General features: G+C 73.9%; 2 protein-coding genes and 1 long non-coding RNA gene across 6 annotated transcripts; 2 read left to right on the forward strand and 1 right to left on the reverse strand.

Annotated features, from left to right (window-relative positions):
* The first annotated feature begins 144 nt into the window (after positions 1-144).
* On the forward strand, positions 145-3,221 carry NGDN (neuroguidin). Of its 3 annotated transcripts, none has more exons than XM_087734984.1 (10): positions 145-333; positions 413-484; positions 1,083-1,169; positions 1,257-1,341; positions 1,433-1,488; positions 1,581-1,683; positions 1,768-1,924; positions 2,590-2,737; positions 2,827-2,890; positions 2,975-3,221. In XM_087734984.1, the coding sequence occupies exons 1-10, from the start codon at positions 283-285 to the stop codon at positions 2,992-2,994; spliced, it is 843 nt and encodes a 280-aa protein (XP_087591110.1). In that variant the 5' UTR covers positions 145-282; the 3' UTR covers positions 2,995-3,221. The 3 variants fall into 3 exon arrangements, with proteins under 3 accessions (XP_087591110.1, XP_087591111.1, XP_087591109.1); XM_087734983.1 differs by having other exon boundaries at positions 152-333; positions 1,032-1,169; XM_087734985.1 differs by lacking the exon at positions 1,083-1,169.
* Positions 3,222-6,977: 3,756 nt separating this feature from the next.
* Positions 6,978-8,524, forward strand: LOC148051916 (uncharacterized). Its single transcript, XR_015699430.1, has 2 exons — positions 6,978-7,692; positions 8,371-8,524. It is a non-coding gene; the product is annotated as an uncharacterized LOC148051916 (long non-coding RNA).
* Positions 8,525-9,383: 859 nt separating this feature from the next.
* On the reverse strand, positions 9,384-12,514 carry LOC148051917 (dehydrogenase/reductase SDR family member 4-like). 2 transcript variants are annotated; one of them, XM_087735024.1, is made up of 8 exons: positions 12,347-12,514; positions 11,604-11,781; positions 10,887-10,988; positions 10,737-10,807; positions 10,564-10,615; positions 10,079-10,213; positions 9,653-9,708; positions 9,384-9,546 (listed from the first exon to the last, which is right to left on the reverse strand). In XM_087735024.1, exons 1-8 carry the CDS (start codon positions 12,463-12,465, stop codon positions 9,432-9,434), a joined length of 828 nt encoding a protein of 275 aa, XP_087591150.1. In that variant the 5' UTR covers positions 12,466-12,514; the 3' UTR covers positions 9,384-9,431. The 2 variants fall into 2 exon arrangements, with proteins under 2 accessions (XP_087591150.1, XP_087591151.1); XM_087735025.1 differs by lacking the exon at positions 10,079-10,213.
* Positions 12,515-12,583: the final 69 nt, after the last annotated feature.

Here is a 12,583-nt window from a genome sequence, read left to right on the forward strand (position 1 = left end):
GGCCGCTAGCTCCGCGCTCCGATTGGCCCGCCCGCCTGCTCCTCATCGCTTCCCGCCCGGCCCATCGGGGGCGGGGCCAGCACCGCCCTCCTCGCCCTCCCATTGGCCAGTGTAGTCGGCACCGCGCTGCGATTGGCCCGCCCGGTTTCTCCTCACCGCTTCCCGCCTCGCCGCGCGGGGGCGGGACCAGCACCTCCCTCCTCGCCCTCCCATTGGCCAGCGCGTCCAGCGCCGCGCTCCGATTGGCTCCTGCCTCCTTCCCCTCAGCCTTTCCCTCACGCAATGGCGGCGGCGGCGGAGGCCGTGGCGCTGCTGCGGGCGCTGCGGGAGCAGGTGGGGGGGTCCCGTCCGTCCCCCGTCCCCCCCCGGGACCCCCCCAAACCCCTCCGTGACCCCCGGCTCCCTCCTTCAGGTGGCGGCGGTGACCGAGCACGGGCGGGGGCTGCTGCGGCGGGTCCGCGCCGGGCGGCTCCGCACCGAGAAGGTACCGGAGCTGGGGGGGGGGGGATTGGGGGGGAGGGGGGCAGGGGCCATGTGGGGAGATATAGGGGTCCTGGGGGGGACTTGGGGGTCCGGGGGGACTGGGGGGTCTGGGGGGGGGGGTCTTAAGAGGGACATGGGATCCCGGGGGGGGGGATTTGGGGGTCTTAGGGGGGTCCCGGGAGGGATTGGGGGGCCGGGGGGGGGATTTGGGGGTCGGGGGGGAATTTGGGGGTCCGGGGGGGTCTTAAGGGGGTCCCGGGGGGATTGGGGGGTCTTAAGGGGGACATGGGAGCCCTGGGGGGGGGATTTGGGGGTCGGGGGGGATTGGGGGGTCTGGGGGGTCTGAAGGGGGACATGGGGGTCCGGGGGGGATTGGGGGGTCCCGGGGGGTCTTAGGGGGGGACTTGTGGGTCCTGGGGGGGGCCCTGGGGGGGGGGGTGGGGGGGTGTTAGGGGAGATATGGGGGTGGGGGTGGGGGGCACTTGGGGGTCGCGGGGGACACGTGGGCCCCCCGGCCCCGCCCCCGCCCCCCCCCCCCCCCCCCCCAGGGCCCCTCGCTGCTGGAGCTGCGGGCGCAGGCGCTGCTGCTCTACCTGCAGGACCTGGGGCTGCTGCTGGGGGCCAAGGCGCGGGGCGGGGCCCTGGGGGCGCTGCCCGCCCTCCCCCGCCTGCTGGAGACCCGCGTGGTGAGGGGCGGGGCCTGGGGACGGGGGGGCGGGGCCGCACGGGGGGGGCGTGGTCACAGCCGGCCCTACCCCCCCCCCCCCCCCCAGGTGCTGGAGAAGCTCCGCCCCCTGGAGCAGCGCCTCAAGTATTGGCTGGAGAAGCTGCTGCGGGCGGCCGCCGCGGGCGGGAGCGGTGAGGGCGTGGCCAGGGCGGGGCCCCTCCCCTTTTTTTCTCCCGCCCCCGCCGTGATTGACACCCGCCCGTCACACCCACCCCCCCACAGGAGACGCCGGCCCCTTGCGGTTCCGCCCCGACCCCGCCAACATGGCGGCGGCGCAGGTGAGGGCGCGGCGCCGCGCTTCCCCGCCCGCTGCCCCCCGGCGGGGGGCGTGGCTGGCGCTTGGCTGACACCCCCCCCCCCCCCCCCGCAGGAGGAAGAGGAGGAGGAGGATGAAGAAGGAGGCGGAGTCAAAGCGGCGGGGCAGGGCGGTGGGCGGAGATACGTCCCGCCCCGCCTGGTGCCCGTCCAATACGGTGAGAGCCCGGCCCCGCCCCCCCCCCCCCGGGGCGCCCTGCCCCGCCCTGCCCCGCCCCCCTGACGCGCTCCCCTCCCCCCAGAGGAGGCGGGGCGCGGCCGGGAGGAGCGGGCGCGGGCGGCGGCGCGGCGGCGGGCGCTGAGCAGCGCCCTCCTGCGGGAGCTGCGGGAGGAGCTGGGGGAGGGGCCCCAGGAGCTGGGGGGCGGGGCCGGCGCCACGCCCCGCCACGCCCTCCTCAGGTACTGGGGGGGGGGGGCGGAGGGCACTTGTGGGGCTGGGGGGGCACTTGGGGGGCACTTGGGGGGCAGGAGACAGAGTCGGGGGGGCACTTGGGGGGGCACTTGGGGGGCAGGAGGGGGGCGGGGGGCACTTGGAGGGCACTTGTGGGGCAGGAGGGGGCACTTGGGGGGCAGGACACAGTCTGGGGGGGCACTTGTGGGGCGGGGGGGCACTTGGGGGGGCAGGAGGGGGGGCACTTGGGGGGCAGGAGGGGGGCTGGGGGGCACTTGGGGGGCAGGAGGCAGAGTCTGGGGGGCACTTGTGGGGCTGGGGGGCGCTTGTGGGGCTGGGGGGGCACTTGTGGGGCACTTGTGGGGCTGGGGGGCACTTGTGGGGCACTTGTGGGGCAGGAGCGGCACTTGTGGGGCTGGGGGGCACTTGGGGGGCACTTGTGGGGCACTTGTGGGGCAGGAGCGGCACTTGTGGGGCTGGGGGGGCACTTGGGGGGCTGGGGGGGCACTTGGGGGGCACTTGGGGGGCAGGAGGGGGTACTTGGGGGGCACTTGTGGGGCTGCGGGGGCACTTGGGGGGCAGGACACAGAGTCTGGGGGGGCACTTGGGGGGCGGGGGGGCACTTGTGGGGCAGGGGGGCACTTGTGGGGCGGGGCTGAGCCGCGGGGCGCAGGCGGCGCTACGAGGAGGCCATGCTGGTGCGGCTGGGCGAGAGCCGGCGGGAGCGGGCGTGGCGGCGGCGGGCGGCGGCGGGGGGCGGCGGCCTGGAGGCCATCACCCACTTCGGCGACGTCAGCGCCCTGCTGGAGCCGGCCAATCAGGTGGGGCGGCGGGGAGGGGCGGGGCGGGGCGGGGCCGCGCCTCCTCCGCCCCCTGACCCCGCCCCTGTTTCCCCCCCCCTCCCCCGCAGGAGGCGCCGCCCCCCGCGAAGAAGAAGAAGAAGAGGCCGAAGGGCAGGAAGGGGCGGAGCAAAGGTGAGGGGGCGGGGCCGGGGTGGGGGCGGGGTGTGGGGGGGGCGGGGCCTCCCCTGACGCCTCTCTTCCCGCCCCCCCCCCCAGGTTTCCGCCGCCGGCGCTGAGCCCCCCAGGACAGAGCCCCGCCCCCGCCCCACCCTGGCGGCCAATGGGGCGCGGGGGAGCCCCGGGAGGGCCAATGGGAGCCCGGAGCGGGAGGGCGGCGGCGCGGCGGCGGGCGGTGACGTCGCGGCGGCGCTCAGCGGGGTCGGGGCCGCCTGCGGGGCGGCCAATGGGAGCGCGTCTGTGCTGGGGGCGCTCGGTGACGTCATCACGTTGGTTTCGGAGGCGCTCGGCGAGGTCGCGTCTGTCTGTGGGGCGCGCGATGACATCACCGCGCCGGGCCGGGTGGCACTCGGCGGGGTCAGGGCCGCCTTTGGGGCGCATGATGACATCACCGCGTCGGGCCGGGTGGCGCTCAATGGGGGCGGGGCCGCCTTTGGGGCGCACGATGACATCACCGCGTCGGGCTGGGTGGTGCTCGGCGGGGTCGGGGCCGCCATCGCGGCACTCGGTGAGGTCACGGCCATTTTTGGGGGCGCTCGATGACATCATTGCGTCAGGCCGAGAGGCGCTCAATGGGGGCAGGGCTACCCTTGGGGCGGGGCGCTCGATGACATCACCGCGCCGGGCCGGGTGGCGCTCGACGGGGTCGGGGCCGCCTTTGGGGCACGCGATGACATCACTGCGCCGGGCCGGGAGGCGCTCAATGGGGGCGGGGCTGCCTTTGGGGCGGGGCGCTTGATGACATCACCGCATCGGGCCGGGAGGCGCTCGACGGGGGCGGGGCCACCGTCGTGGCACTCGGTGAGGTCACAGCCATTTTTGGGGGTACTCGATGACATCATTGCGTCAGGCCAGGAGGCGCTCAATGGGGGCGGGGCTGCCCTTGGGGCGGGGCGCTCAATGACATCACCGCGTCGGGCCGGGTGGCGCTCGATGGGGTCAGGGCTGCCTTTGGGGTGCGCGATGACATCATCGCGTCGGGCCGGGAGGCGCTCGGCGGGGTCGGGGCCGCCATCGCGGCACTCGATGAGGTCGCGGGCACCGTTGGGGCGCTCAATGACATCACGGCGCCGGGCGGGGCGCCCGATGAGGTCACACCCGGGTTGGGCGCGCCTGGTGATGTCATCGCGTTCCCCTCGGAGCCGCTCGACAGGGTCGGGGCCGCCTTTGCGGCGCCCAGTGATGTCACTGCCGCCAGTGACGTCACGGGGGGGGGGTGGAGCCTCAGAGGGGCGGGGCTGAGGGGGTCAACGGTGACACCACCAGTGCGCCCAGTACGTCCCAGTGCCTCCCAGTAACCCCCGGTGCCCCGGTGGGTGACAGTTCCCTCCCAGTCCCCTCCCAGTACGTCCCAGTGCCTCCCAGTTCTCTCCCAGTACACACCAGTACATCCCAGTTCCCTCCCAGTGCCCCCCGTTTCCTCCCAGTGCGTCCCAGTGGTCCCCAGTACATCCCAGTGCTTCCCAGTACGTCCCAGTGGCTCCCATTATGTTCCAGTGCCCTCCCAGCATGTTCCAGTGCATCCCAGTGCCCCCCAGTTCCCTCCCAGTGCCTCCCAGTTCCCTCCCAGTGTTCCCAGTGTCTCCCAGTTCCATCCCAGTATGGACCAGTACATCCCAGTTCCATCCCAGTACACCCCAGTACCTCCCAGTTCCCTCCCAGTGGCCCCCAGTATGTCCCAGTGCCTCCCAGTACATCCCAGTGGTCCTGAGTGCTTCCCAGTTCCCTCCCAGTGCTTCCCAGTGGCCTCCATTACATCACAGTGCATCCCAGTTTCCTCCCAGTGCTTCCCAGTTCTTTCCCAGTGCTGCCCAGTATATTCCAGTGCATCCCAATGGTCCCCAGTTCCTCCCAGTTTCTTTCCAGTGCCTCCCAGTTCCCTCCCAGTGCCACCCAGTATGTCCCAGTGCGTATCAGTGGGCCCCAGTACATCCCAGTGCCTCCCAGTTCCCTCAATGCATCCCAGTGCCTCCCAGTGGCCCCCATTATATCCCAGTGCCACCCAGTTCCCTCCCAGTACGTCCCAGTGCGTGCCAGTTCCCTCCCAGTGCCTCCCAGTTCCCTCCCAGTGCTTCCCAGTACGTCCCTGTGGCCCCCACTATGTCCCAGTGCCTCCCAGTTCCCTCCCAGTCCCCCCAGTTCCCTCCCAGTGCCACCCAGTCCCCTCCCAGTACATCCCAGTGTGTGCCAGTTCCCTCCCAGTGCCTCCCAGTTCCCTCCCAGTGCTTCCCAGTACGTCCCTGTGGCCCCCACTATGTCCCAGTGCCTCCCAGTTCCCTCCCAGTGCCACCCAGTCCCCTCCCAGTACGTCCCAGTGCGTGCCAGTTCCCTCCCAGTACGTCCCAGTGCGTGCCAGTTCCCTCCCAGTGCCTCCCAGTTCCCTCCCAGTGCTTCCCAGTACATCCCTGTGGCTCCTACTATGTCCCAGTGCCTCCCAGTTCCCTCCCAGTCCCCCCAGTTCCCTCCCAGTGCCACCCAGTCCCCTCCCAGTACATCCCAGTGCCTCCCAGTTCCCCCCCAGTGCCTCCCAGTTCCCTCCCAGTGCTTCCCAGTACGTCCCTGTGGCCCCCACTATGTCCCAGTGCCTCCCAGTTCCCTCCCAGTATCCCCCAGTCCCGCCGCGAAGCGCCTCCCCCGCCCCCACTCCAGTACCCACAATCCCCCGCGGCCCCGCCCCCAATCCCATCATGCCCCGGGACGGCCCCTCCCCCACCGCCATTCGCCCCTCCCCCCCCCCCCCCGCCGCCCATTCCCCACCCCCGGGGGGCTCCGCGTCGCCATGGAAACCGCCCTCCCCGGGCTGCCAGGTGCCGCGGGGGGGGATGGGATACTGGGGGGCACTGGGGGGCACTGGGGGGTCTATGGGGCACTGGGGGGGCACTGGGGGCTCTGGGGGGCACTGGGGGACACTGGGGGGCACTGGGGGGTCTATGGGGCACTGGGGGGCACTGGGGGGGTCTGGGGGGCACTGGGGGGCTCTATGGGGCACTGGGGGCTCTGGGGGGCACTGGGGGACACTGGGGGGCACTGGGGGGTCTATGGGGCACTGGGGGGCACTGGGGGGTCTGGGGGCACTGGGGGGCTCTATGGGGCACTGGGGGCTCTGGGGGGCACTGGGGGACACTGGAGGGCACTGGGGGGTCTATGGGGCACTGGGGGGCACTGGGGGGCTCTATGGGGCACTGGGGGCTCTGGGGGACACTGGGGGGCTCTATGAGGCACTGGGGGGCACTGGGGGCTCTGGGATGGGGCACTGGGGGGCACTGGGGCTCTATGGGGCGCTGCTGGGGGTCCCTCTGGGGGTGCCGGCCCCCCCCCCACCCCGACCCCCACATCCCCCCCTCCCCCCAGCCCCCTCCCCCAGCCCCATCGAGGTGGAGGTCAAGTTCGCCGTGGGGCCGGGGACGGAGGCGGCGCTGGCGGCCCTGGGCGCCGTGGGGCTGCCCCACACCCCCCCCTTCCGCGACTGCTACTTCGACGGCGCCGGGGCCCCCCTGGGCCGAGCCGACGTCTGGCTGCGGCACCGCCAGGGCCAGGGCTGGCAGCTCAAGCTGCCCCACGGCGACCCACACCCGCCCCACGGCGACCCACAACTGACCCACGGCGACCTGCATCCGCCCCACGGCGACCCACAACTGACCCACGGCGACCTGCATCCGCCCCACGGCGACCCACAACTGACCCACGGCGACCTGCATCCGCCCCACGGCGACCTGCAGCCGCCCCATGGCGACCCACATCCGCCCCACGGCGACCTGCATCCGCCCCACGGCGACCCACATCCGCCCCACGGCGACCTGCATCCGCCCCACGGCGACCCGCACCCGCCCCATGGCGACCCGCATCCGCCCCACGGCGACCTGCAGCCGCCCCATGGCGACCCACAACTGACCCACAGCGACCCACAACTGACCCACGGTGACCTGCATCCGCCCCACGGCGACCCACAACTGACCCACGGCGACCCACAACTGACCCACGGCGACCCACACCCGCCCCACGGCGACCCGCACCCGCCCCACGGCGACCCGCATCCGCCCCACGGCGACCCACAACTGACCCACGGCGACCTGCATCCGCCCCACGGCGACCCACAACTGACCCACGGCGACCCACAACTGACCCACGGCGACCTGCATCCGCCCCACGGCGACCCACAACTGCCCCACGGCGACCCGCAGCCGCCCCATGGCGACCCACAACTGACCCACAGCGACCCACAACTGACCCACGGTGACCTGCATCCGCCCCACGGCGACCCACAGCTGACCCACGGTGACCCACACCCACCACGTGGCGACCTACATCCGCCCCACGGCAACCGGCAGCCGCCCCACGGCGACCCGCAGCCGCCCCACGGCGACCTGCATCCGCCTCGTGGTGACCCACCCCCGCCCCCCGGCGCCCCCCCCCCCCCACCCCCCACCCCCGGCGCCCCCCGCCCCCCGGCGCCGCCACGGCGTACCGGGAGGTGTGGGGCGACGCGGGGGTCCTGCGGGAGCTCTCCCGCCTCCTGGGGGCCCCGCCGGCGCCGTGGGGCAGCGTGGGGGAGGCCCTGGCCCCGCTGGGGCTGCGCCCCACGGCCTCCTTCGTCACCCGCCGGCGCAGCGCCCGGCTCGGGGGGCTGCGGGTGGAGCTGGATGAGGCCGATTTCGGGTACGGGGTGGGGGAGGTGGAGGAGGAGGTGGGGGGGGAGGGGGGACCCCAGGAGGTGGCGGGCGCCCGGAGGCGCGTGGAGGGGCTCTGCAGGGCCCTGGGTGAGTGGGGGAGGGGCGCGGGGGGGGGGTTGGGGGGGGCATTCGGGGGTGGGGGGGTCATGGGGGTTGGGGGGGGTCATGGGGCCGTGGGGGTCATCAGGGTCACGGGGGCTATTGGGGTCGTGGGGGTCATGGGGGTTGGGGGGGTCATGGGGACGTAGGGGTCATCAGGGTCACGGGGGTCATGAGGATGTGGGGGTCATGGGGGTCATGGGGGTCGTGGGGGTCATGGGGGTTGGGGGGGTCATCAGGGTCACGGGGGTCATGGGGATGTGGGGGTCATGGGGGTCATTGGGGTCGTGGGGGTCATGGGGGTTGGGGGGGTCATGGGGACGTAGGGGTCATCAGGGTCACGGGGGTCATTGGGGTCGGGGGGTCATGGGGGTTGGGGGGGCCATGGGGGTCATTGGGGTCATGGGGGTCGTGGGGGTCATGGGGGTTGGGGGGGTCATTGGGGTCACGGGGGTCATGGGGATGTGGGGGTCATGGGGGTCATCAGGGTCACGGGGGTCATGGGGATGTGGGGGTCATGGGGGTCATTGGGGTCGTGGGGGTTGGGGGTCACGGGGGGAGATGGGGGTCGTGGGCACCCCCCGCCCCCGCCCCTGACCCCAACGTCTTTCTTCTCCCCCGTGACCCCGCCGACCCCGGTGACCCCGTGACCCCGGTGACCCCCAGGGGCGGAGCCTCAACGCCGCGTCCCCGGGAAACTCAGCGTCTTCCTGGCCCGGCACCGCCCCCGTTACTACAGGCTGCTGCGGGAAGCGGGGAGGCTGGAGGGGCTGGAGGGGCTGGAGGGGGAGGAGCCCCAATAAACCCCGCCCACACCCCGCCCACGCCTCCCGCCTCACGCCGCCGCCCCCCCCCCCCCCTTTCCCCGGGGGGCGCGCCCGCAAGATGGCCGCCCGTCGCGTCCCGGGGGGGGGGGGGGGGGGGCCCCAAGATGGCCGTCCACGCGGTGGGCATCGTTCTGGTGAGCCAAGATGGCCGCCCGGCCCCCCCCCACCCCCCAAGTTGCCCGCCCCCATGGAGGCCGCCATGTTGGTGACCCAAAATGGCCACCCGATCCCCGAGATGGCCCCCCCCCTCCCCCCGATGGAGGCCGCCATCTTGGCGCCCCAAGGTGGCCACCCCGTCCCCCGCGGCGGCCACCCCATCCCCAAGATGGCCGCCCCCGCGGCGGCGGCCGCCATGTTGGAGCCCCGAGGCGCGGCGCTGCCAGGGCTGGGCTTTATTGGGGCCCCGAAACGACGGCCCCGGGGGGGGGGGGGGGCTGAGCCCCCTATAGACACCCCCTATAGACCCCGGGTCCCCTATAGACCCCAGTGTCCCCTATAGACCCCCCCATAGCCCCCCCGTCCCCTATAGACCCCCCGAATCTCCCCTATAGACCCCAGTGTCCCCTATAGACCCCCCTATAGCCCCCCGTCCCCTATAGACACCCCCTATAGACCCCCCGTCCCCTATAGACCCCCCGAATCTCCCCTATAGACCCCAGTGTCCCCTATAGACCCCCCCATAGCCCCCCGTCCCCTATAGACACCCCCTATAGACCCCCCGTCCCCTATAGACACCCCCCATAGCCCCCCATGTCCCCTATACACCCCCCTGAATCTCCCCTATAGACCCCAGTGTCCCCTATAGACCCCCCCATAGCCCCCCGTCCCCTATAGACACCCCCTATAGCCCCCCCGTCCCCTATAGACCCCCCTATAGCCCCCGCGCTCCCTATGGGCCGCCTATAGGCGGGAGGGGGCCCCTCCCCCCACCACCAGGGTCTCCCCGACCACGTAGGCGGCGGCGGGGGAGCAGAGGAAGGTCACGACCTCGGCCACCTCCGATGGCGTCCCCAGCCTGGGGGGGTGGGGGTGGGGTGGGGTCAAAGGTCACGGGGTCACCGGGGGTCGCCTACGGCGACCCCGCGACCTTTCACCCCCCCCCCCCCCAGCCCAGCCCCCACCTCTCGATGCCCATGGCCGACATCACCCGCTCCCGCGTCGCCTCGTCCTCCCACAGCTGCCAGGGAAGGGGCGTGGTCACGGCCACGCCCAGCCACGCCCTGCCGGGCCCCACCCACCCCAAGCCACGCCCCGCCGGCCCCAGCCCCACCCCCGCCCTCCGTCAGCCCCTTGAGGTGGTGCCCACCTCCGGGCCCCGCCCGCCGAGGCCACGCCCACCCAGCCCCCCCCGCCCACACCCAATCGAGGCCCCACCCCCCGGAGGCTCCACCCCCGCGCCCGAGCCCCGCCCTCCCCCCGGCTCCGCCCGCCGCCAGGCAACGCCCCCACCCGTTGAGGCCCACCAGGCGGTCGCGCCACGCCCCCGCCCCGCCCGTGGGCTCCACCCCCTCAGGCCCCGCCCCCCCCGGGGCCCGCCCCTCCCTCACAGCGGCGCTGAAGCGGGTCCGGATGAGGCCGGGGGCGACGGCGTTGATGCGGACGCGGCGGGGGCGGAGCTCGGGCGCCAGGGCCTTCACCAGCCCCAGCAGCGCCGCCTTGCTGACGCTGTAGGGCCCCAGCGCCTGGCCCCGCCCACCGCCCCGCCCTCCGTCAGCGGGGGGGCGGGGCCCCACCGCCCCGCCCAGCGCCCATCCCGTCAAGCGCCTCCCAGCACCCCATCGCGCCGTGCCCCTCCCCCAATCCCGCCGTGCCCCTCCCCCATCCCACCGTGCCCCTCCCCCAATCCCCGTGCCCCTCCCCAATCCCACCATGCCCCTCCCCCATCGCACCGTGCCCCTCCCCCATGCCACCGTGCCCCTCCCGCAATCCCCATGCCCCTCCCCCATCGCACCGCGCCCCTCCCCAATCCCCAGGCCCCTCCCCCAATCCCACCGTGCCCCTCCCCCATCCCGCCGTGCCCCTCCCCCCTCACCGGGAAGGGCAGGTACCCGGCCACCGACGACACCAAGACGATGGCCCCGCCCCTGCGCCGCCACGGTGGGGGAGGAGCGTGAGGCCGGGGGGGGGGCGGGGGGGCGCGTCCAACCCGACCACGCCCCCCGCCTTCCTCAGACCACGCCCCCCTCCAAAGCCCCGCCCCCTCACCCCCTCTTCTCCATGTGGGGCACCACCAGCTTGATCAACATGGCCGCCGCCGTCACGTTGACCTGGAAGACCTGAGGGGGGGGGGCGGGGTTAGGGGGGCGTGGCGTGGCCGGGGGGCGTGGCGGGCGTGGCCGGGTGGGCGTGGCCGACCTTCTCCCAGACGGCCTCGTCGGCGTCGAGGGTGGGGCCGAGGGCGGGGCTGGCGGCGGCGTTGGAGACCAGGATGTCGATGGCGCCGTAGGTCTCCAGGGCCTGGGGGGTGGGGCGGGGGGGTGGGGCGGGGGGCGGGGCCTGGGGGTCCGGGGGGGGCCCGGCCCCACAACTGCGCCCCACAACCGCAGGGAGGCCCCCCCGGAACACGGGGCCCCATAGCGCCCCATAGCACCCCATCGCGCCCTATAGCGCCCCACAGCCCCATAGCGCCCCATAGCGCCCCATCGCGCCCCACAGCCCCATAGCGCCCCATAGCACCCCATCGCGCCCTATAGCGCCCCACAGCCCCATAGCGCCCCATAGCGCCCCATAGCGCCCCACAGCCCCATAGCGCCCCATAGCACCCCATCGCGCCCTATAGCGCCCCACAGCCCCATAGCGCCCCATAGCACCACACAGCCCCATAGCACCCCATAGCACCCTATAGCGCCCCACAGCCCCATAGCGCCACACAGCCCCATAGCGCCCCATTGCACCCCACAGCCCCCCCGGCCCCATAGCGCCCCATAACCCCCCCGGCCCCATGGGAGCCCAGCGCCCCATAGCGCCCCACAGCCCCCACAGCCCCACGGCGCCCCATAACCCCCACGGCCCCATTGCGCCCCCCGGCCCCATGGGAGCCCAGCGCCCCATTGCGCCCCCCCAGCCCCTCACCTTCTGGACGAGGCCCTGGCGGCTGTGGGGCTGCCCCACATGGCAGACGACCCCGCTGACCTCCAGCCCCCGGGCCCGCAGCTGCCCCACGGCGGCCTCCACGTGTGGGGCGCGGCGGGAGCTCAGCACCACCCGCGCCCCCGCCCCCGCCAGCGCCTCCGCCACCGCCAGCCCGATCCTGGGGGGCGGGGGGGTGAGGGGGGGCTGGGGGGAGATCTATGGGGGGGCTATGGGGCTGGGGGGGCTATGGGGGGGCTATGGGGAGATCTATGGGGCTGGGGGGGCTATGGGGGGGTCTATAGGGAGATCTATGGGGCTGGGGGGGCTATGGGGGGGTCTATAGGGAGATCTATGGGGCTGGGGGGGCTATGGGGGGTCTATAGGGGGATCTATGGGGCTGGGGGGGCTATGGGGGGTCTATAGGGGGATCTATGGGGCTGGGGGGGCTATGGGGGCTGTGGGGAGCTGTGGGGGGCTGTGGGGCTGGGGGTGGGGGGCTATGGGGGGCTATGGGGGGTCTGTAGGGAGATCTATAGGGAGATCTATGGGGCTGTGGGGGGTTATGGGGAGATCTATAGGGAGATCTATGGGGCTGGGGGTGGGGGGCTATGGGGCTATAGGGCTGGGGGGGCTATGGGGGGGCTATGGGTCGCCGTGGGGGGCTGTGGGTCGCCATGGCTCCCGGGGGCTGTGGGTCGCTATGGGTCGCCGTGGGTCGCCGTGGGTCGCCGTGGGTCACTCACCCCTGGGTGGCGGCCGTCACCAAGGCCACCTTCCCCGCCAGCGGCCCCTGGGCCGCCCGCGTCCCCATGGCCGCCCCGCGCAGGCCGCGGCCCCCCGCCCGCCCCACGGCGCCCCACATCTGCCCCACGGCCTGCGCCCGGGGCGCTGGGAGGCACTGGGAGGGCTGGTGGGAGGGACGGGGGGGGGAGTCAGGGGGGACTGGGGGGCACTGGGGGGGGTGCGAAGGGGTACTGGGA

The sequence above is a fragment of the Nipponia nippon genome, unplaced genomic scaffold (genome assembly GCF_047370975.1).
Source record: "Nipponia nippon isolate SJK-2023a ecotype South Korea unplaced genomic scaffold, ASM4737097v1 scaffold_51, whole genome shotgun sequence".
NCBI classification, from domain to species: Eukaryota; Metazoa; Chordata; class Aves; order Pelecaniformes; family Threskiornithidae; genus Nipponia; species Nipponia nippon.